Below are 22,977 nucleotides of genomic sequence, written 5' to 3'. Positions count from 1 at the left end.
ATCACCTTCTACTTTTGACCTCGTAGCGTTGGTTCATGTTTGGACCCCGTGGTGGACAACTCCTGGACGGGGAGGACAATCAAGTCAAGCATCTCTTGACCACAATAGGGCTCATTACATAGCTGCGTGATTACCAATCGTCGTCATCAGCTTCGTCGTCTGCCAGAAATGTTAGCACATAGTTCTTCCCCAGGAATGTCACATCCAAACTCACCACTGTCGCCGACTTTCTGCTTCCGCTTCTGGAGCGCTGCAGCCAAAGCATCGGCCATGTTGGGTGCTCCCGAAGGGGCAACACCAGTGGGTGGTAATCCGCTACCAGCAGGCCCGGAATCGCTACCAGGAAGAGCGGCACTCCTGTCTCTGATCTGAGTTCTGTCCACCTTCTTGAGCGCCTTGAGTCCTCCGGCTTTCTGTATGTCTCCAAGCACGGCCGAGCGTCCTGTATCGCCTACGGGCAAGGCGGGCGCTGGTGCTCCTGATGGCGGAGGAGGTGGAGGTGGTGCAGGGGGCATGCCACCAGCACCACCAGGAGGCGGTGGAGGTGGAGGAGGAGGTGGTGGTGCTCCTCCAGATGTTGGCGGTAAGGGAGGCGGAGGTGGCGCACCTGAGCTGGGTGGTGCTGGCGGCGCTGGTACACCTCTCGGAGGGGGTGGAGGGCCCGGAGCAGGCGGTACCGGTCTGGAAGCTGATGGTGGTAGGGGCGGCGCACTCGATGCTGGAGCTTTTGGAGGTAATGAGGGGGGCGCTGGCGTCGCCCTGGGAGGAGGTGGAGGCACCGGTCCTCTGGACGGCGGCGGCGGTGGTCCATTGTTAACACGCTGACCAGAGTAAACAGGAGGCACGCCGAATCTGTGACCAGACCCATCATCTCCGTCCAATGGTGTCTTGGCCGGTCTAGGCGGCGGAGGAGGGCCAGGCGCCGCAGGCACGGGTCTTGCGGGCTCTTGGCGTGCGAACTTTCCAGCATCTGCTATCGGCGGGGGGGCATTAAACCGTGGCCGTTGTGGTTCTTGCGGAGGCGTCGGCTCGCGATGATTTTCTGCCTTCCCTGACCGCCGTGGCGCAGGAGGTGCCGGAGGAGCACCGCGGCGAGACCCAGATGATGACAGTTCAAGGGCGGGTGCTGGTCTGGCACCAGGAGGCGGTGGTGGAGGCGCTCGACCGTGTGCGCCGCTGCCGTTTACAGGAGCGGGCGGAGGTGGAGGTGGTGGAAGTGCCGAAGCCTTGGGTACGGCATCTCCTTGCTCCTTCAAGAAATCCACAATGAACTCCTGGTTGTCCTTGATGAAGTCGTCGGTCAAACCCTGCTCTGTCAAGAAGTTGCCAAAGTTGTCCCGCCAGTCAGGGTCATAAGCTTCCAGCGTGGCGAACTCGGACCGACCAGCAGGAGGTTTGTGTAAGCCATTGAGACCTGCAGAGGGCGATCTTGAATGTGAAGCTGGAGCCGGAGGTGGTGGGGGCAGGGCGTTGCCTCGAGGGGATTCAGGAGGCGTAGGGGCTGAGGAATGCCTATGTCCTCCGAAGAGGCTTCCGAACAAGCCGCCTGACTTGACGGGCTGGCTGTGTCCGCCAAAGGGGGTGTTCTTGGTCGCTTTGCTTGCATTCTTCTCCCTCTCGTCCATCTTCTTCTTGAACTGTTTTGCCTCCTTCTCGTCCACAAAAGAAAGGCCGGCCAAGCATTCCTCGAGTTCGAAGGTGTGAAAGAAGGTGCGGTCCTGGTTGTACTGCCATGTGTCAAAGATCTCCTGATCCCATACCACTCCGCGACTGGCGGGCTGCAAGTTCAGGCGAATTAGTATGATAGCGAGGATGGGATATGTGAAACTGAAACAGAACTGCAAGAGGCGGGGGAGCATGGTGTGTACGACTTACTGATATGTCCACGAGCTTCAACCAGTACGTGTGCCCGACAAGATCGTTGGCGAGCACGATGGCGCCTTGCAGCCCAGTGTAGGTCCATTTTGACTTGTTTGGATATGCGACGTAGAGCCTCGCGACGGCAACAGCATGAATCTTGTTGGTCTGCTTCGGGATGGTGCGCTTGACCGTCTCCTTGTCCTCTTCGTTGAGAATGGACGGCATGGTGGGTGGTTGCGGGTGGTATAATAGAAACGGAGCGAATCGGTTCGGTTCTGTTTGGTCCGGTTCGGTAGGAGGAGGGTCCTCGTTGTGATGTGATGGTGTTCGTAGCGGTGCCTCTCTCTATCTCCAGCTACATACCCAATCCAATGCGCGATAACGTTAAGTGATCATGGATACAGGAGAGTGTGGGCCGAACAATTGCCCCAGAGAATGCCAGAATGATGCTGCCTTGCGGTAATGTCTCGTGTTGCGAATGTACGCGTGGTTGTGGCGGCGCTTACTAGTATTCGTCTGTATGTCTTCCTACCACCGCGATGAGAAAGAGGTCAGGTCCAATGGGCGGAGGCTTGTTGTGCTTCGCTTTACAAGGCAGACAGCTAACATTAGGTACTCTAGGTGGCTTTTGGTCCAACCTGCCAACTTCAAAGAATGACCCCGCGGCTCAGTTTAACAAAGAAAAATAAAGCTGCACGGTACGGTACAGATGCTACTGTCTGCTGTATGAACCAACTATTGCGCTATTCGCTGTTCAGAGCTTCCTTGGACAATCGCAGACACGAAAAGATTGTAGCCGTTTCGACCGTCAACTCAAAGGGCAAAAGACGACATGTTGAACCCTTAAACTTGACCATGATTGGAAATCTGTTCTTCCGTCACTGTGCAGCGTTCCCAGCGGCAAGCGGATCCATTGCATAGCAGCACAGGTAATAGCACCATGCTGCCGTGCTATGTGCAGTGCAGAATGAATAAAGCCGCTGTCAGGGGTCGAGGTCGAAAGCGAGTCAACTCTGACTCAGGCGCCTCTCACCTCTTGCTTTATGCACAGCCAGTCGGTAACTTTTATGTCACGGTAACCTGTTATGTACTGTATGTCATGGTTTGGGCTGCCGTTTTCGGGCGTTGAGACCCACCGTTTTTGACACCCTCTAAAACACACCTGCCCGACAAGTAGTCACACTTCAGGCGGGGCCTATGTGCTTCTCGATGTTCACTGTACGTATATAATCCGTCCAGCATACGCATCACAACAGCGCAGCTCCAAGCATGGTAATGAGAAGCTCTCCTATATCTTACCTCTCAGGAAGGTAGCCTCAGACGACCCTCAGATCAGCGATATATCTTTTGTTCTCTGACTAGCCTAGTGCGAAAACGTGCCACGTGACTGGCCTGTCCCATCCCGCAAGCCCCACCTCCCACACTGTCTTAGTCGACCGTAAATATTCAAGATCCCCCTCCTCCTCCGAAACGTGGGCTTCGACAATACACTCAAGTCCAGATAATGCAGAGGCATCATGCCCTCCAGATCAGATATCACCTACTTCGGTGCGGGCCCAGCCCTGCTACCTACTGATATCCTCGAGGACGCCGCTAAGGCTCTCCTTAACTATCATGATACCGGCCTTGGCATCGCCGAGCACTCTCATCGCTCACAGCTAGCTGCCGATATAATCAATCAGGCTAAAGCTAATCTGGCCTCCTGTCTTGATATTCCAGACGACTATGAGATCCTCTTTATGCAAGGCGGTGGCACAGGACAATTCTCTGCTACAGCGTATAACTTTGTTGGCGCCTGGGTCGCCCGCAAGCAGCAAGAGATCTTAGGGGATATTGGAGGTGATCCCACCGACTCTAAGGTGGTCCAGCAACTTAAGGAGGCCGTAGATAAGGACCTCAAGATCGATTACCTGGTTACCGGCGGCTGGTCACAGAAAGCGTCAGCTGAGGCCGAGCGGCTTTTTGGCCCAGAGCATGTCAATATTGCGGCAGATAGCCGTGAGACGAACGGCGGCAAGTTTGGAACTATTTCGGATGAGAGCACCTGGAAGCTGTCCAAGGATGCTGCCTTCGTGTATTATTGCTCAAATGAGACGGTCGATGGGGTTGAATTTCCTGGGTTTCCCGAGTCTCTTCAGCCGGGGCCTGATGGAAAGGGCCCAATTGTTATCGCCGATATGAGCTCCAATATCCTTACAAGAAAGATTCCAGTGAAGAACTTCTCGGCTATCTTCTTCGGCGCCCAAAAGAACCTCGGGCCGACCGGTATCACCGTTGTGGTTATCAAGAAGAGCTTTTTACCCCCTGTCACTTCTCAACCTTCTGCAAGTCTAATGAGACAACTGGGTCTGCCTATTCCACCTGTCATCTTCCAATACGAGACTGTCGCAAAGAACAACAGTCTCTATAATACATTGAGCATCTTCGAGTAGGTTCTGTTCAATTTTAAAGTTTCTAACCAGGATAATACTAATTATATTACTAGTGTGTACATTATAGGCCAGGTTCTTAGAAAGTTACTACGAACATACCCAGACAAGGTTGAAGGACAGCAAGCTGTATCCGACAAGAAGGCTCAACTTGTTTATGATGCCATTGAGGCCTTCCCCGAGATCTACAAGATCATTCCCAACAAGGCAGTGCGGTCGCGTGTCAATATCTGCTTCAGGGTCACCAAGGGTGACGATATCGATGCCGCAGAGAAAGCCTTTCTCGAGGAGGGTGTCGCCCAAGGACTGACTGGGTTAAAGGGACATCGTTCGCTGGGTGGAATTCGCGCAAGCAACTACAACTCGGTTCCTCTTGAGGGTGCAGAGAAGCTTGCCAAATTTATCCGCGCTTTCGCAACCTCATGAGAGCAGCTTGTCGGTTAGGCTAGTCCAAGATTCTGTTTCAAAGGCAGCGCCTGTCGGCACTGACCTCAGCTATGCTGTAGTAAACACAGAATATGTTCAAGCAGAAAGGAGCTCTGTTACTTCACCTACTTAGCGTAGGCCTTGTCGAGTGCACCGATGTAGAGACTCCCCAAAACATATTGTCGGCCGGGGTGTAGGAGTCGTCGATAAACACTAGCTCGTGATGCTTCCGCATAATACTGGCCAAGATGCGAAACGTTGACGGGCAATGCCGAGCCGTTCGGCTCGGGCCGCGAAGGTCTGAGTCCGCCTCGAGTGTTTCCCGGGGTTGCTGGTACGTGATGGCGGTCTGGAGAGAAAATTCATCTACTGAACAAGCCAGTACTTCATCTTTCATGTATCAGAAGGCCATTCATCTATGACAGATGTTCCAGAAAGAGGCCCTATGACGTCGTCCTATGTCTCCTACCTGGATTATACCTCCCTCTAGGATGTTACTGCAGATGTTTGACCAAAGTGTCCCACTGGATTCCTGGATTGTGTGTCATGCGGTGGTAAACTGTCGATTCGTTGCGTTGAAACGATATCGACGAAAGAATGAGTCTCGTCAGGGGACCAATGTGTGCCCAGGATCGGTACACCGCGTCGAATCTCTTGCCTGGACGGGAGCTCCCTGTTGAGTCCCTCAAAGGCTGCTCAAGTCATTTGAGGTGTCAGAGAGAGACAGTTTCGACTTCCCTGTGCGTTACTCCCTTTAAGACATCATCATGATGCATACGGCCTCTGAGTGTCATTGGTATATGTGTGGAATTTGAGGGTGGTGGTTGGTTCGGTACGTTATTCATGGCCTGCGCGGTTGAGCAGCCTCGTGCCCGCCAAATTAAAACTAAGGCCGAGGTGAACTTTGAGATAAAAATAGTCTACCCAGTCATATAAGATACATACTAGATCAATACATAATATTCTATCATAGCTTATTAGCTATTTTATCAAATTTGGGATCGTTCTTATTTATGAACTCTGAACTATCGTTATCCAAGGTTGGGCCGCCTTGGTGATGTTTAGACAGCAGTATCCGATTTAATTTGGCGGGCACGAGGCAGCTGATACCTGGAGCTTTGGCACGGAGGGACGAAATGGGTCTCAGGACTATGATTGGAGGACGTGGTGGATCACGTCTGGCGGACGGAGGAATCAGAAATTGGCATACTCGACCCCGACACGGGCATTACAGCTTCAGTTCAGCAGGAACATGTTGAATATAAACCGTATTTCATGGCCATGTCCAACACCAAGTCTTGCGGCAGGCTCATGAAACCCTGCATCACAGTCATTTCAACCATGACATGTGTCTAGTGGACTTCGGGTATTATGCTGCATTGTTCGTCTTGGTATTCATCAAGTCATATCTATTCGTAGAATCTCGGCTGTGCTAGATGCTCTTCGCTCGAGTTGTTGTGGTCATACCGCCATGATATCACACCAATCCGTGTCCGCTTCGACCAGACATAAACCAAGTCATCTACTTGTTCAACTCCTTAGCTTTGGCCTGACGCTCCTCCTTAGTGCCCTCCTGCTCAGGCAGCGATTGAGGGATAGCTGGGCCAGGGTGGGCCTGTGAGGCAGCTGCGAATGCCTTTGCTCCTTGCGGCTGGGAAGCCTCCGAGGCATCTTGAGGCTTGGAGTCGGCGTCAATCTTGCCCGTCTATCATCGTTAGCATGAATCCCAAGCAAAACAAGACGGTCCAGTAGCTGTCCTCACCTGAGCAGTGGGGAAGGTGTCTTTGCCAGTCATCTTGCTGATGTGTAATAAGAGGTATTGTTTGAATTTGTGTGGATGGGTTCTCAAAGTGTTTGACAACGTTGAGCGGAAGATGAATGCTGTATGTTTGGGTTGCTTTATAACTTTAGGAGCTGGTGGTCGTTCAAGTTACGCCTGATCATTCTGATGACGTACGTCAACGGCCTCACGCAAAGCTGTGATTGGGCGCTCACTAAGGCGGCGATCTGAGCCGATGATTCGCGGTAAGCGCTCTCCCCAGATTTTATGGTTGCAACAACCCTTCCGAGTTCCAGGCTTCCAGAACCACGCTATCGCGCATCGACGCCCATCTCACGTCAATTCTGCAGCTTTCCAGGCATTCCAGGCAGGCCACCAAAGACTCTTGTTCGGCTGACTCGGTGCACCCGGACCAAGCCGGAAGGTTGACAAAACCTGCCTCACCAAGTTCAAGAATGCACAAGCTATTTGATCCACGTTTGAGCAACCCATCCACGCGTCTTCAGCTACTCGTCGTGGCCAAGACGTGCCCCGCATGTCTACCAACAATGCTCCCCAACCTGTGAAGCTATCGCTGCCCCTTGTATGCCCTTTCCCCCCCAGCGCTGCTCCCCCCCAGATGACTAATACTCAGTAGGAGTATCAGCAACACCTCTTCCAGGAGCTCCGTGGCGAGGATGAACTCGTTGTCCTCGCCAAAGGCCTCGGTCTCATGCGGCTGATCACCAATCTGTTGCACAGTTACGATGCGGCAGGAAACAATTTGATCATCGTCGTCGGCGCTGAGGACCGTGAGAATGCCTGGATCGGAGAAGCTCTCGCCGAGCATGCGGCCATTAGCATGTCTCCTAAAGCCAGAGGTCTTACAGTTGTCAACACTGACTTTACTAGTGTCGCTGCCAGGGAAAGAATGTATGCAAAAGGAGGGATCTACAGCATCACTTCTCGTATTCTAGTCGTTGATCTCTTGACTTCGCTTCTCAATCCGGAAACCATTAGTGGTGTAATACTGTTGCATGCCGAGAAAGTGATAGCAACATCACTCGAAGCTTTTATCCTTCGAATATACAGGCAGAAGAACAAGGCTGGCTTCCTCAAAGCCTTCTCTGACAACCCGGACCCTTTCACGATGGGCTTCAACCCCCTTGCAAACATGATGCGAAATTTATTTCTAAGGAAAGTATCTTTGTGGCCGCGTTTCCATGTTACCATTGCAGGTTCATTAGAAGGCAAGAAGAAAGCAGAGGTCATTGAGTTGGAGGTGCCCATGACGGACGCCATGAAAGATATTCAAACGGCCATCATGGAGTGCGTCGAAGTCAGCATACATGAACTCAAGAAGATTAATTCTGGCCTCGAAATGGAAGACTGGAACCTGGACAGTGCATTGCTTAAAAATTTCGATGTTATGGTACGGCGGCAGCTTGATTCCAACTGGCACAGGGTCAGCTGGAAGACAAAGCAGATCGTTAGCGATCTTACGGTTCTCCGGAGTATGCTTACTTCCGTCCTTGCGTATGATTCTGTGTCATTTCTCCAGCATCTGGACACGATTCATGCTACCCATTCGCCACAACCCGGCTCAACAAGGCAGAGTCAGTCTCCCTGGATGTTCATGGATGCAGCCCACACAATTTTCAGTACTGCAAAGCAGAGAGTTTATTCAAGCAATGCCAAGGCGACAGAGGCGACACCGCTCGACGCCCTGAGACCAGTGCTAGAAGAACAACCCAAGTGGGCAGTTTTGGCCGAGATCCTCCAAGAAATAGATCGAGATCTATACTTCGAGCCAGCGGCCAGGGACGATTCCAATGGCACGATCCTGATTATGTGTTCGGATCCTGCCACGTGCCGCCAGATTCGACTATACCTCGAGTTGATGTATGTTAAGCCGAAAGAAGATGACCCAACGGTCAAGAAGAAGCAGAAGGACGAAGATGCCAAGCCATCCGCAGCATACATGATGAGAAGGAAGCTTCGGGAATATCTGAAGTGGAAAAGAGAGTTTGCACAAATAAGTAGTGCGTTGTTCTCAGAGAACCAGAAGGCAATCCAAAGTGCCGAAGATCCAAGACTTCAAAGTAAGGGACGCGCACCAGCGAATAAGCGAAGACGACAAAGAGGTGGTGGTGCAGCTGGCACAGTGACTGGGCGTGCTGCGAATGGAAGCTTGATACAGTATTTCGAGAAAGACTCCGAGGTAGATGACCTTGTTGCTGGTGTCCAACCAACCGAAGATGAGGCAAATCAGAAAGCCGAAATCATAGCGGACCCTCTGGACGATATGGACGACTACTATGAGCTATACGAAATGCAGGATCTCGTTGTGGTTCATGCATACGAAGGCGACCAAGATGAGCACATCCTCGAAGAAGTCAAACCACGATACATCATTATGTTCGAACCGGATGCTAGCTTCATTCGACGAGTTGAGGTGTATCGTTCGTCACACAGCGACAGGAACGTGCGAGTGTACTTCATGTTTTATGGTGGGTCGGTGGAGGAACAGCGATACCTTGCCTCCGTCCGTCGAGAAAAGGATGCTTTCACCAAGCTCATCAAAGAACGTGCCAGTATGACTATTGTTGATACGACGGAGGCTCACGGTATCGAAGACCCGCAAGAGACTTTCCTCCGGACGGTCAACACTCGAATTGCTGGTGGTGGTCGACTTGCAGCAACGGCACAACCACCACGTGTCGTTGTGGATGTGCGAGAGTTCCGCTCTTCTCTGCCTTCGTTGTTACATGGGCGAAACATGGTCATTGTTCCGTGTATGTTAACGGTTGCCGATTATGTTTTATCGCCGACTATTTGCGTTGAGCGCAAGTCAGTGAGTGACTTGATTAGCTCCTTCAAAGATGGTCGTCTCTATAACCAAGCCGAGACCATGTTCCAACACTACAAGAGTCCCATGCTTCTGATTGAGTTTGATCAGAACAAGTCTTTCACCCTTGAACCGTTCGCGGACTTGTCAGGCAACCTGTCCTCGATCAACCCTGCCAACGTACCTTCGGACCTTCAGTCGAAGCTCGTCCTTCTCACACTTGCATATCCGCGTCTGAGAATTATCTGGAGCAGTAGTCCATATCAAACCGCCGAGATTTTTGAAAACTTGAAGACGCAGGAGGAGGAGCCGGATCCAATTGCAGCAGTCCGTGCTGGACTAGACAAGGAAATGAAGGCCGAGGACCAGACATTCAATCTCGAACCGCAAGAAATGCTGGGAGTCGTACCGGGCGTAACGCCCAAGAATATAAAAAATCTGGTGCTCGAGTGCGAGAATGTTCGCGAGGTTGCGAACATGAGTGTGGACGACCTCGAGCCATTAGTTGGAAAAGAATCTGGGCGGCAAATTGAGAGGTTCTTTGCAAGGAATCTGATCGATATGGACTGATCTGCTGTGCAAAAGCCATGTACACAGACGGAAACAGAGATGGGGTAAAATCCTAAAGCCAGGTCCCGTATATCCGGCATTCCCAAACTAAAAGATTGAATCTCTGAAAGCGTTTTAAACTTTAGATATTACACAAATACAAGAGCAATGTGCGAGTCAGAAATTGCACGACGCTTGGAGACCTGTGACAGAATTAGTAACGAGTGTACTGATTTGTACGCTCAGCAATGGTGTCAATGTATTTCCCGGGTCGGTGTAGACACGGCGTGCTGGAAAAGGGTATACTATGTGGACTTTGAAGCAAATAGTATCCGCCTTCCAGATCCGCAATTTCGGCCATGTGATAGGAGAAGGCAGATGAGTATGTCGTTATTGTGAATGCACCGTCAGCACATTTCACAGTTACCGTATTGTCATTGTCTTGCCACAGATTAACTGCTATAACCATCGTTGATTACTCGCTATTGTCACGGGATGTGGGCATATGGCAAATCAAATCGTGATTTAAATGCAAGTGGTATTGTACTATGAAAATAGGAAATCGCGAATAGCGTCATGCCTAATCGTCGTAACATTCATGAAAAACGGGGGTATCTTGATGAAAACTTCCCGGCTCTCATCCAAACTCTCATGCTCTTGGTATCGAAACGACTCCCCTCCCGCCCCTCTCAACTTCTCTTCCAGTCGACTCTTCTCCGTGGGTATCATTGCTTCATCCACCCCATCTGTCGTTCATGCTTTCCTCAACAAGAGAACATGTTTATTTTCTGGACAGATGGGCCCCTCTAGACGCGACTCGTCGAGTGGTGACCGCGCGTCCTCCCGGCCCCGCGCTTGCGACCGCAGTAGCCGCACGTCAGGAAGGAGATGAGGATGTTGAAGAAGGATGCGATGCCGTGGATGATGGCCGTCAAGATGCTGGCGATGCCGTTGACGATGGCCATCAGGCAGTTGCCGATGGTGCGGAAGAGGTTTTGAATCTGGGGAGGAAAGAACACGTTAGTTATGTGTGTTATGATAAATTTAGTGTGGTAACGTAATTGCAAGGTTCAGGCGGCGCAAGGCCTAAGGGAGCTACATATGCAGGACTTACGCAAGAGACGACGGCACCCATTTTGGACGGTGTGTAGTTTGTTTGGTGGGGATGTGGTTTTGGTTTGGTTTTAGGTTGTGATAGTGTTGTGTATAACACTTGGTAATGGTGTTGGCTTTGTTGGTTGATGATGAGGATAATGAATCAAGTAACGGAAGTTGAGGTATGTCCTGAGGATGTTTGCTTTATATCTATCAAGAATCTAAGGTTCGAGTCAACAAGCAAAGTAGATCATAGCCGCCCCTAGAGTTCCCGTCACAAACCAAGGCACTCATCCCTACCGACAAGGGCAGCTTCACCCGAAAATTAACTTAAGATTGCCGTCGTGCTAGGAGATAGTTTCAGCAAATGGCTGCACACGGAAGGTATGCCATCATCATCATGGGTCAGTCGGGCCACAGAAAACGTCGCTCGACAAGGTAACCTCCACAATTGCCTTGAATCATTTTAAGAGCAATGACATAGGAATTACATTAGGCAAAGTGCTGAATTAGGAAATGACGAGAACTAGGACCCAATCAGGCCTGGGATGTTTGCTATCTACCGCTCATTTCAGACAAGAGCCGGATTCGAGTGAGTCGCGGCACAAAACTCGACTCGTGATGTGGATCTGCAGCGCATAGGAAATTGACGTCACAGTTGGCTTTTGGGGGCCCGCTAACGGGCGTTGACAGGGCACTTACACAGTAGCAGTATTAGCCCAGCCTTAAAAATCACGATCCCGCTACGCAGTTCCGATGCATGGTGACATGGATTTGAGCTCGCCGTGCTGTGCTGCCGTAATGCGCCACTACCTTAATTATCTTGCAACAAAGAGCTTGGGAGGGCTGGCTGGCGCGTGAGACGCAAGAATCATGGGTGACGATCCGGTGCAAAATCTCCGGATGCACTCATCCCACTGCAACCTTTCTAATTTCATTGGTGTTTCACTTGTAGTTGGGGAATGTCGTTGCGTTCATTTGGGTATGCTGACATGAGGCTCTGGCCTTTTAGCGAATTAAGTGAAAAAAAAAAGAAATCCGGATGTCCAGTGAATCTAGACCTGGCGTTATGACGTAAGTGGGGACATGCAAGCAGGAAGAAACAATTTCGTCAAAGTCGCATGCTCAACGTTTGTGAAACTCAGAAGACGCACAGTATCCATGCAAGATACTCAAGATTACGTGGGACTTGATTTGGCGATTCGAAACTCTTGGTTTCATCTCGAAGATTCTGCGACAGGTTCGCAGGCTATGTGCGCATACATACTGCAGAATCTATGTACGTACATACACAGTCAGTCAGGTCGATCAGGGTGGTGGGAATCGTCGAAGTCTTCCACGCAGCGGCAGCTACTCCCAAACGGGAAACCGCCCAGCCACCGAGCCAATCGGGGACTGCAACGCCCGCCTCTATCCTGTTTTTTGCGCTGTTCTGACGTGGCCCGCATCATGGCCAAAAGGATATAAGCACCCCGTCGCATCCCGGTCCTCATGGTGATTCCCTTTCTTCTGTATGCTCGCTGAATGCGACGTTGGCGATCCCATCTTCTTCGGAAGATGGAGCCTCTCCTCACCCGAGACGGTCGTCAGCCTTTCCCTTTCGGGATTGGAGATGCGAAATTCGTTTCCTCTTCACGCAGGTAGGCAGCGTCCCGCTTGGCCGCGGTCAATGGTCTTCGGAGTCGTAGTCCGAGATTTTATCTTGTCGACACTCTCCATCCACCGAGGCTTTTCGGTCGACCATTCTGTCTCGATACCTCACTCGCCCTTCCGTTTCCGACAACTACCGACTTCCACCGCCATGTACTCCTCGGATCGAAATTGTAAGATTGAGGCTTATGCTCGCTTGATTGCGGCGCCAACGACCCCGTCCTCGTTTTCGAGGGCGGAGCCTTCTTTGGATTTCCAAAGATGGTCCCGGCGTTCACCGCTATGGGCTTATGGATCTGGATGAGCTTTTCTCCTTATCTTCCATAGTGGTGTCAGACTTATGGATGAGTTTTTCTCCTGTCTGCGCAAGTCAGCTTTCTGTGCGCGCTAATTAGATCCTGTTCCGATCGCCGGGCATGGGAAAGTGTTTATGCCGTCCTCTCCAGTTGAAGTCACCATGCTCCTGGTTTGTGTATGTGAAATGACCATCCTCCACCCCGCAGGGAGAACAGAAGAATCTCTTTAGCCCCAGTTTCAATTGATACGTTTCTTCGAGTCGATGTCGTCGCCGTCGAATGCTTGGTGTTAGGCGGGAAAGGGCACCCAAAGAAATCGATTTTCGAACCGATATCTTTACTTCAACAGGGACACTTCAGCGTCGAGTCTTCTCGATGTTGTCAGCCACGTCCTGGAAACGTTTTATGTCGACACGCTTGTTCCGCAGCGTGTCTGTGACAGGCCGTCCGCCAATTCGAGCCTCGTGCTCACGGCTTGGAACAATCTCAACCTTTTGGATCAGCCGGTTACTTGGGCTGAATCATCTCATCAATCGACAACGAGGCTTTCTTGAGCACCAGTGCTCAGGAGCAAGCTTCCTGATAACCATCTGGAGTATGCTGCAACTCGACTTTGCAGTGACCTGCCTCCTCGGATACATTGGATATTTGGGGGGCCTGTTCGTTGTTCGGAAGGGATCTGTCAGGATATCTCTGGATCTAAAGTATTTTCAGTGAAAGGTGTATCAGATTGTTAAAACTCAATTAAACTTTTCATGAAAGAAACCAGCCTTCGGGCGCCAGCCACTCCTTTAACACACTCTCGTTCTCTACTCCCGCTACTGCAATTTGAGGGCATGCATGCGTGCTATTATGCATTAAAGTAATAGTACTTAAAAGTGAGCCTTATGAAAATTAAGTGATAGGTACACTAACACCCACTCGTTGCCTTTGTTTAGAAAATCAGATGAGATATCGTAGCCGTACAGCCATTCTACGAGTGTCGCCCAATCAGCTCGGGAGTGGAAAGTATTAATACTTCAAGACTATTATCACATTTGGTACGTTGCACCAAACTATGCCCACCTCAAGGTCAAGATGGCTGAAGCAAGAAGAGAGTTCACGAGCCTTAGGTTATAGGTTAAGCTATCGATATAGTATTCAAGCACTCCAATTGTGGCATAAACCCCATAATATCACAGTGCATGAAACAGTTTCCTCAAGAACTGATTATGATTGGTATCCATCATTCTTCTAACAAAACAGTCTAGGGTTATTATTCGTTAGAGGCCCGCCAGACCGATACAGTTTTGATTATTTCCCCCGTGTACTCATCTACTACCATGAGACAGCTACGAAGCACTGTGCAAGCGCAACCTTAGATAGTGTTGTGAGTAGGAAGTGCTAGAAACGATGCCTGATCATTAGGACCCAACACTGAACATGTGTCGTTCCTGACGAAGTATCTATTACGGCTAATGGCACACTTGGCAATTTTTATGAACGTGTTCTGATTGTCTCCATGACGAGCATTCGAGAAACTAGATTAGCCTGTTGGGGGGTGTTGGGGTGTTGGGGGGAGTGTTCAGCGCGATCTTAAAGGCATCGCGATTGCGGAGAGTCTCACCGCGATCCGGACTGTCGGGATAGGTGATTTTGCTGTAGTGTTGCTGATGAAGGCCGAACTATTTTATGTGACCTATGCTGACCGCCTTTGTCATCACGGCATTTAAAGACTAAATTTGTAGGACTTTTTCGTTAGGGTTTTATGTGTCATAAACAATCTACCCGCCTCTCGTATCTATCACGAGGCATATAATACTTGGTAAAGGTGTTGTAATCAATGGCGAGTTCACCGTATTTGGGATTTCAAAATGTATCATGGAAACTTCAAGAGCCTTTGATATCGTTCATGGAACAATGTCAGCTGAGTTTGCTTGCAAAGGAAAAATGAAACGGTGCAAGGAATATTATGGGTCGCCGGCACGGCCCGTTATATCATCGGAGCGGTACACGGACGAGTCCACGAATCTGCTGCATAATTGTGAGGCGAGAAGATTGCGGGATGATAATTACAGTGAAAGCGTACATTATCAATGGCGTCAAGTTTGTTCATGCGCAAAGGGTTTCGGCGGCGTCCTGCAGTGTTCGTTGTGGATCCGGGATTTGAACATTTCAAAAGCCGTTCGGGTCTGTACGGATTCACGGGCCAGGCGGGTACTCAGGTGCCGCAATGCATGCCCGTGCATTCCGGGATTTGAATAGTGCTTCGAGGCCGTGCCTTATCGCTGACCTAGGAAGAATGCGGGTGTGTCTGATCCAGATCACCTGCATACAGATCCTTAGTTTGGATGAAACCTCACCAGCCAATCCGTCGTGATACACTAGACACCCATCACCAACAACGCTCTCTGTGTGGAGCACCTCAGTTTTGCTGAGCTGTTCCTATGCATGCAAGCATACACCCAGACAAACATCGCAGACGCGCCAATGTAGTACAGCTCGGTCAAACTTCGTTCGAGCTCGGTGTCTTCCCTATCGTACGACGCAAGCCAATACAAGCACAGACACACGAACTGTCTAGAACCTTTGATCAGAGAGGAGGCTCGTATGTTTAAAGCATGACACATCGGGCTTTGATAGATGTATGCTTAGGCTTGGATGAGAGCTACCTCGTAATATATGGGAATTGGGCAATGAATGTGCTTTGCGTGGATATCAAAGCTTTTCTGTGATTATCTATGCATTGCCATTCAAACACCGATACCTATGAGCTGTGTGATCTTGTAAGCCTCATCATATGCGAAGAGAACTCTATAAGTATCTGTCCAGATGCCCATCCTCATCGAAAATTGCACCATCCACTCAAGGACATCAATCACACCATCACAAACAACAAACCACACCTTTTCAACAATCCCAAACCACAATATCCAAAATGCCTATCACCAAGTACAAGGCTGCTGCTGTGAGTCTTTCTATGACTATCAGTCTATGTATCAAGCTTGACTGACAATTTATAGGTTACCTCCGAGCCCTGCTGGTTCGACTTGGAGGGTGGAGTCCGCAAGACGATCGACTTCATCAACCAGGCCGGTAAAGCGGGATGCAAGCTTGTCGCCTTCCCGGAAGTTTGTATGTTCTTCTACCAGTATCTGAGTCGGTTATGTGTTTACTGACATCTGCACTAGGGATTCCTGGTTACCCCTACTGGATGTGGAAGGTCACTTACCTTCAGAGCTTGCCCATGTTGAAGAAGTACCGTGAGAACTCCATCGCCGTTGACTCGGAGGAGATGCGACGCATCCGCCGCGCCGCCCGCGACAACCAGATCTTCGTGTCGCTTGGCTTTTCCGAGATTGACCACGCCACCCTTTACCTGGCGCAGGTGCTGATCTCGCCGACCGGCGATGTCATCAACCACCGTCGCAAGATCAAGCCCACTCACGTTGAGAAGCTGGTCTACGGCGATGGCTCCGGCGACTCATTCATGTCGGTTACCGAGACAGAGATCGGCCGCATTGGCCAGCTCAACTGCTGGGAGAACATGAACCCCTTCCTCAAGGCGCTGAACGTGGCCATGGGCGAACAGGTCCACATTGCCGCCTGGCCTGTTTACCCCGGAAAGGAGAGACAGGTCTCTCCCGATCCTGCTACCAACTACGCCGACCCGGCTTCGGACCTGGTGACCCCCGAGTACGCCATCGAGACCGGTACCTGGACTCTGGCACCATTCCAGAGACTCTCCGTGGAAGGTCTCAAGAAGAACACACCCGAGGGAGTCGAGCCTGAGACTGACCCGTCCGTGTACAACGGCCATGCCCGTATCTTCCGCCCAGACGGCAGCCTGCACACGAAGCCCGAAAAGGACTTTGACGGACTCTTGTTCGTCGACATCGACACCAACGACTCCCACCTCACAAAGGTCCTTGCCGATTTCGGTGGCCACTACATGCGCCCTGACCTCATCCGTCTTCTGGTCGACACCAGACGCAAGGAGCTGGTGACCGAGGCTGATCCCGCCGGCGGTATTGCCACCTACAGCACGCGTACCCGCTTGGGTCTCGATCGCCCCTTGGATGGAGAGCCCAAGTCCAACAAGCTTCCCTATGACAACACGAGCGGAAAGGCAGACGAGAAGACCAAGGGTCTTGCGGGTATCTAATCGCATGGGACTGTATCATAGAAAGTATATCTTTATGTAGTATAAAATTCTCAGCTCTTGACTTGTTATAATCCAAGTCCCATCATTTATCTTGTATATAAGTGAATATGTTTACACATTGATCCATCTACGCGATAGATTTATTCAGCGGCATCGTTCTGCGCGCGTGCTTGTCTTCAGTTAAACGCAGTAATAGCAAAAGTCGTTCGCCCAAGTTCAATTCAATTTACTAGTCATCCTATTCTTGAAAGCGAAGCACGACAGAGAACATACAAAGTCGCATCAAGAGTGGTAAAGGGAAGTTGGAGTATGTGAATCTGGTATCAGAAACTGGTAGCTCAGAGGCCTAGTGTTGATGGTAGCCGATGTATCAAGGATTTCGCCAATCCATAACTCTCAAACAACTGCCTCGACTTCCTCCATCATCCCCTCACGCTTTGCGTCCACGTGGGCCTCCTGCGCATGCTGGCCGGGAACGACTGTTCTGCCCCTCGAACTAAAAACGCCGCCGGTAATCCCACCCTTGTGGAATAGCAGCGGGATATCTTCGAGCTCCAACCCTTTGGTCTCGGGATAAAAGAAGTATACCATTGGAATAAAGGCGGCGTTTAGGACCGCGAAGATAATAAACGTCTTCCATTGGATGTTCTCTGCAACGTTTTTAGCGTGTGATCTTCGGGCATGCAATTCCATACCGTTTTTGGAGTTACCTACGGAAAGCTATCGGGGTGATCTTCACGACAGCAAAGACAGCCATCCAGTTCCAACCTGAAGCGATGGACTGCATTCTAGCCCGGACTCTCGTGGTGTTGATTTCACTCGGGTAGAACCAAGGAACCTGCGAAATGAGAGGTCAGTCATGGACATCGCAAGGATTGGATCCGACTCACAGGTAGCCAACCGATACCGTAGAACAATTGAAACAGAAAGATGAATGCAGTGGCGGCGTATGCAGGGCCCGTAGTACCCAATGATAACAATATCGTTACCATCACGAAACAGAAGCACAGTCCAGCCGAGCAGAACATCAACAGATTGCGCCGCCCATAGCGGTCCATCAGAAACACCGGGATCGCTGAGCCAACTAGAAACGTAATCTGTGCGCACCCGCCAAGAACCAACGACAGTTGTCTGTCTAGCTTCATGCTGTCAGCGAAGATGGTTGGGAGGTAGTAGTTGATCATGTTCGATCCGCTAAACTGTTGGCCGAGTTGTACCGAAATCGTCAACAACATTCGTCGTAGATTTTGTTCCGGACCCCACGAAAGTAACTCCTTGAACTTGAATGGCCCACCCTTGTGCTCTTCTTCTAGACCGGATTGTATATCGAGGAGAGTGCGAGACACTTGCGGATCGTCCTCTGAAACATCTGTAATGGCCGCAATGACGGACCGAGCCTCCTCATGTCTGTCGTGCGCAACAAGCCATCGCGGAGTTTCTGGCAGTCCGACAATCTGCAGGATGAGGCACACTGCGAAGACAGCCTGGAATGCAAGTGGGAAACGCCATTGTAATGAGCTAGTGTATGATGCGGTACCATAGTCGGTCCAGTATGCGATTACCACACCCAGTATGGTGACGGTGCCTTGAAGGGTAAGTAGAGCACCGCGAATCCGTGCCGGGGAGCATTCGCTTTGGTACACGGGTGCGGTTGACGAGTTCATGCCGTTGCCTACTCCAGTCACAATCCGGCCGACGATCAGCTGTGCGATCGAGAACGATGAGCCCAGGATTGCGGAGCCGATGATCATGATGAAACCGCCCAGCATGAGCATTGTACGTCGTCCGAGCCGCTCGCCCACAAAATAGCAGATTATCGAGCCGAGCACGCACCCTATGTCATATAACGCGGTGATGTTGCCCTGCATATCGGCGTCCGGATTACCGAAATCTTGTCCGAAGCGATTGTCGGCACCAATGATACCAGCCATCACACCTAGACATTCTTTTTAGCTCTGCACCTCGGGACCAATATCTCGGTGCCTGGAAATGTTGTTGGGACTTGTATTACCTTGGTCATATCCAAGTAGCAAGAACGCTTGACACGATGCCGCCGTGACAGCGAAGATCAAGGGCCTTCCCTTGAGGTTGTGTTTCCAGAGTGTCATTTTCTTTCTATTCCGTACGCCAGCCAAGTTTGATCATGCCCACAGAGAAATAAATGTAGGCTTCCTAAACGATGTTTTGAGGAGAATTGTCGAGGTTTCCCATTGTGCTCGTATAACCTGAAAGGCCGAGACCCTCGCTACATCCGGCCCCGAATGCTGACTTATGCTCATCTTGAATTGCTCAAGACTTTGGTGGAATTTGGGGATAGTCTGCGCCTATGATGACGATCTTCTGCATCTCTGGTTAAACAGGCTGGGTTCCCCGCGGGGACTGGACCCATCACGGCACTGCCGGGAGTTGGGGGTTTGGGGTTTGGACCGTTTTACTCGACTACATCCCCAAAATGTGGGTTGTTCTCGGTCAAGTGCTGAGCCGAGAGGGGATGCGTAGCCCTCCGTGCCTCTATTATTAAGATCCGGCTAAGAAACAAGGGGGATTTAGACTATATGATTTGGGTGTTCTACAGTCTTGGCTTTCCTTGCCCTTATCTCACTTCAAGAGAAATTCGCCGCACGCCTGAGGTGGTTTGGTAAGCTCTTAAAATATGGAGATCGATACGTGTCGCTTATGTCGGAATCTCCGTACCTTGTTCAGCTATTTATCAACTTGTTGACATGGCTCTATTCCACCTCCGTTCTACAGTGCCCAATGAAATCCCGTATTTCTATTGCAAATGCGTGGTTGTTATCGTCCTTGAATCAGTGCAGCTGAGCACCATATTAGCTCTACTATATCCTCAATATGGAATTTTCTACTCTATCGTCTGACCGCGCTTGAAATTGGCATTTTGCCAAAACCCTTGCCACGAACCGGTACATGTATGTGTGGAAGCTTTCACTGTTTACATACTTGCTACTGTCATATACGTAGGTTCTGAATCATCTTCGTCTTATGATCTGTATGTTAAAAGATCACAATCACATCATAGGTTTTTGAAGTCTACTCTGTATAGTATGGGCTGGAGTGGAGCCAACAAGCTGACAGGTAAGCGTATGATCTTTAACAAAACATTCTTTTGGATGCTCCTTTAGAGTTACACTTGTAAATGCCCGTTTTCACTACTATAATCAAATACTGATGGGAAACATCATAGCGTTTCATAAAATTGACACATCAAGTTGATCTCGTTGTTACTGGTATCTTGGCTCTTTAACTTCAGTCTTGACATGTTGCTAACCTCAAAGAAATAGTATCGCATCTCAAAGCAACTAAGACCTCAGAGTAACGTTAATAACAATATTTTCAGAGCGTCCAGAAGACGGTATTCGTGCTTCAACCTTAAATATCAGCGGCCCGTAAGAAGAACTGTGACGATATATATGATCTTGTGAAGATCGTGTATGACTACCCGAGATTTGATCCGGGATCAGTGGCCTAATGATATGCTCTGCAATGCTGCTAGGGCTCGGATGCCACCTAGAGACTATCTAGCGAAGCAGCCCATAACGCTGCACCGAAGGATAGTCTACGGAGCAATGTTCAAAGGGGTGGCGACACGAAGGACTCCCCACATCGATGGCACGTATGTCAGCCTGAGAGAAAGGCCGATCCAGGTATGCACCTAGAGATTGTTGCTTACCCTCCTGAACAAGATGGCATCTAGACACACGTCCGTCACCGCAACACTCGTCAGTATAACGTATTATGTATGGCTAAAAGATTTCCTGCCATCCAGCCATCATGCAATTACTTATGCCACACCCTACTGATGGCATGGATCAAGCCAACAATGGGAATAGTACACCGCAAATGCAAGTTGTCCACAAACATAACAGGACAACAATTAGCCGGCTCCTCCCACCAAGCGTGATTGTTTAGACTACAATTAACTGTTCCTCGGATATGGAGTTGACACGTAAACCCCATCCGGTTCTCTCCGATACTGAGTGGTATCGACCTCTTCGTATCGCCGCACGATGTGGGAACCTCGATGCGTGCCATTTGCTAGTTTAGGTCGGCAGCACTCATCTACTGCCTGTAGTATAACACGACAATAGCGATCAATGTTGTCTCAAAAGTCATGTAGAAGTACGGAGCACTCGCGCTCAGATGGAATGAGTGACCTTTGATTAGGCTTACTGGACCGGAACCGCATTACCTCGGGATGAAATAACCAAAGTGCCAAGGTCATGGAGGGAAGTAGGTTGTAGAGGGTCTGGATAGATTTCACGGTGTCTGGGATGAACTATTGCACCAACGGTGTTAGAGGAACATTACTTCGTACTCGGTAATCTTCCGTCCTGCCATGCACCCTGGCGTGACGGTATCGCGAGCACTGTATGAGCTGTGCGGTGAAGAAGTGGGTTGGATGTTGTTTTCCCGCCAAATCTTGCCCAGCATATCGGCGCTTTTGGTGACAATGTCCGACCTACATATCTTGTGCAATGCGCGGAGCCTTCCAACAATCAGACGCTGGTGTGCTACAGAAACAGCCGACATGCCAACGACCACGAGTGGCCAAACCATGATGCTGTTCGCTGGCGAGGTCGCCGGCAGCTGATTGAGATGCAGCACGAATTGAACCACGAGATCCTGAACGGATTTGTACTGATACGACAGGTCCGGGTCCAATGTCATCTTAACGTAGACCGCACATGCGACTCGGTAAAGCTCTGAGATCGTGTCCTCGTGTGAGGCTGCGGCTTCAACATTCCTGGACGGAAGCGCCGGCTCGCTAACGAGTTGTGCTTCCAACTCTCGCAGCTCGGAAATTGTGGCTTCATAATATGGCCCATTGGCGGAGCCAAGTGTTTTTGTTAGCATTGCAACTTTGAGTATGCAAGAGAACACTCTGCGACATCGTGGAGCGAGCAGTATGTCCTGCGAATGTTCGGCAGAGAGAAAAGGAGAGATGAAGACTTGTTGGGCGAGATGTAGCGGCAGCTGCTGACCGTGAGAAAACGCTGCCAGAGCAAAAAAGTAACAGAACACCTCAAATAATAATCCCCTCAAAGAGGAATCGGAGGCTGGATGCACAAAGCGTCTGTGACACACCATGGCTGCTGCGTTGAGATGAGGTAGAAGCCTACCAGCCATGGTAAAATTCTGGGACTTTGTGGCACGTCGTCAGCCAAAGACATAAGAGGCGTTTCTGTAACAGTGTCATACCTCATGCACGCAAAGAAGGAGAATGGCTAATAGTGTGTCGTCTCCAGAGCTTGAGATGCATAAATCGTTGACAGCATTTGAATGTGATGTATGTCCGATGTAGTCGGGAGGAGGGACTGGTTCTGATAACAGGTATTCGTGGCTGACTGCAGACCGTACCCCAGCGACAGCTTGACCATAAAAGCCATTCGCTAAGCTATGCAACTCAGAGCTCGCAGGTTCGTATTTGCTCAAGTCGCCAGCAGCTACTGCTAGAATACAGTCAGAGATCAAAGGGCTCCTCATGGCGGCCGGCACGACCAGGTTTAACATTGCAGTTCTGCGGGTATCACCGCCGATTGTAAGCCACGACGGGCTGGCGTGACAGAAATGTGCCATGAGCCTTTCTTTAACAGAAGCCGATGGCGCTGCAAAAACTGTGAAGAGAGACTGCATTTCTTGTGGGATCCTATAGTCCTGGTTATATTTTGTGGTTCGGCGAGCCACCCTGTTCTGGGCAGGGTTTTCTTGTGTCCAGCTGCACTGAAGGTCTCTTTTTTCACAAGCAGTACATCGTGGTTGTTGTTCGTCGCACTTTCGTTTCCGTCGGCGACATTGTTGACAGCTACTTTTCGACCGCCGAACTTGTACAGCGACTGCCTGAGGGTACGTGACTCTCAAAGATCCGCCCGGATCACGTGGCATTTCAGGGATGTGCGAATATG

General features: G+C 50.3%; 9 protein-coding genes across 9 annotated transcripts; 4 read left to right on the top strand and 5 right to left on the bottom strand.

Moving 5' to 3' along the window:
* Positions 1-130: 130 nt before the first annotated feature.
* Positions 131-2,085, bottom strand: BKA67DRAFT_663353 (uncharacterized protein; the record flags this gene model as incomplete). Its single annotated transcript, XM_046108169.1, has 3 exons — positions 131-159; positions 215-1,778; positions 1,876-2,085. 3 exons carry the CDS (start codon positions 2,083-2,085, stop codon positions 131-133), a joined length of 1,803 nt encoding a protein of 600 aa, XP_045953509.1.
* A 1,292-nt stretch (positions 2,086-3,377) lies between these two features.
* Positions 3,378-4,715, top strand: BKA67DRAFT_524929 (phosphoserine aminotransferase; the record flags this gene model as incomplete). Its single annotated transcript, XM_046098625.1, has 2 exons — positions 3,378-4,288; positions 4,346-4,715. The coding sequence occupies 2 exons, from the start codon at positions 3,378-3,380 to the stop codon at positions 4,713-4,715; spliced, it is 1,281 nt and encodes a 426-aa protein (XP_045953508.1).
* Positions 4,716-6,237: 1,522 nt separating this feature from the next.
* BKA67DRAFT_663351 (uncharacterized protein) lies at positions 6,238-6,510 on the bottom strand (the record flags this gene model as incomplete). The annotated part of the gene is made up of 2 exons (XM_046108168.1): positions 6,238-6,420; positions 6,478-6,510. 2 exons carry the CDS (start codon positions 6,508-6,510, stop codon positions 6,238-6,240), a joined length of 216 nt encoding a protein of 71 aa, XP_045953507.1.
* A 138-nt stretch (positions 6,511-6,648) lies between these two features.
* Positions 6,649-10,298, top strand: BKA67DRAFT_650189 (MUS38-like protein). The gene is made up of 2 exons (XM_046106041.1): positions 6,649-7,078; positions 7,133-10,298. The coding sequence occupies exons 1-2, from the start codon at positions 7,031-7,033 to the stop codon at positions 9,890-9,892; spliced, it is 2,808 nt and encodes a 935-aa protein (XP_045953506.1). The 5' UTR covers positions 6,649-7,030; the 3' UTR covers positions 9,893-10,298.
* A 379-nt stretch (positions 10,299-10,677) lies between these two features.
* On the bottom strand, positions 10,678-11,006 carry BKA67DRAFT_663349 (uncharacterized protein; the record flags this gene model as incomplete). The annotated part of the gene is made up of 2 exons (XM_046108167.1): positions 10,678-10,872; positions 10,986-11,006. The coding sequence occupies 2 exons, from the start codon at positions 11,004-11,006 to the stop codon at positions 10,678-10,680; spliced, it is 216 nt and encodes a 71-aa protein (XP_045953505.1).
* Positions 11,007-15,829: 4,823 nt separating this feature from the next.
* BKA67DRAFT_540457 (cyanide hydratase) lies at positions 15,830-17,056 on the top strand (the record flags this gene model as incomplete). Its single annotated transcript, XM_046100776.1, has 3 exons — positions 15,830-15,859; positions 15,915-16,026; positions 16,083-17,056. The coding sequence occupies 3 exons, from the start codon at positions 15,830-15,832 to the stop codon at positions 17,054-17,056; spliced, it is 1,116 nt and encodes a 371-aa protein (XP_045953504.1).
* Positions 17,057-17,138: 82 nt separating this feature from the next.
* BKA67DRAFT_581204 (general substrate transporter) lies at positions 17,139-19,305 on the bottom strand. Its single transcript, XM_046103907.1, has 4 exons — positions 19,068-19,305; positions 17,947-18,992; positions 17,771-17,894; positions 17,139-17,706 (listed from the first exon to the last, which is right to left on the bottom strand). The coding sequence occupies exons 1-4, from the start codon at positions 19,162-19,164 to the stop codon at positions 17,453-17,455; spliced, it is 1,521 nt and encodes a 506-aa protein (XP_045953503.1). The 5' UTR covers positions 19,165-19,305; the 3' UTR covers positions 17,139-17,452.
* A 99-nt stretch (positions 19,306-19,404) lies between these two features.
* On the top strand, positions 19,405-20,983 carry BKA67DRAFT_684460 (uncharacterized protein; the record flags this gene model as incomplete). The annotated part of the gene is made up of 7 exons (XM_046108995.1): positions 19,405-19,694; positions 19,889-19,983; positions 20,036-20,063; positions 20,094-20,149; positions 20,412-20,460; positions 20,499-20,718; positions 20,825-20,983. Exons 1-7 carry the CDS (start codon positions 19,612-19,614, stop codon positions 20,981-20,983), a joined length of 690 nt encoding a protein of 229 aa, XP_045953502.1. The 5' UTR covers positions 19,405-19,611.
* A 384-nt stretch (positions 20,984-21,367) lies between these two features.
* BKA67DRAFT_524949 (Zn(II)2Cys6 transcription factor) lies at positions 21,368-22,708 on the bottom strand (the record flags this gene model as incomplete). Its single annotated transcript, XM_046098627.1, has 2 exons — positions 21,368-22,216; positions 22,274-22,708. The coding sequence occupies 2 exons, from the start codon at positions 22,706-22,708 to the stop codon at positions 21,368-21,370; spliced, it is 1,284 nt and encodes a 427-aa protein (XP_045953501.1).
* Positions 22,709-22,977: the final 269 nt, after the last annotated feature.

This window comes from Truncatella angustata (assembly GCF_020726525.1).
Source record: "Truncatella angustata strain MPI-SDFR-AT-0073 chromosome Unknown BKA67scaffold_9, whole genome shotgun sequence".
NCBI classification, from domain to species: domain Eukaryota; kingdom Fungi; phylum Ascomycota; class Sordariomycetes; order Amphisphaeriales; family Sporocadaceae; genus Truncatella; species Truncatella angustata.
Note: the sequence above shows the minus strand (reverse complement) of the source record. Positions and strands in the feature narration are given on the sequence as shown.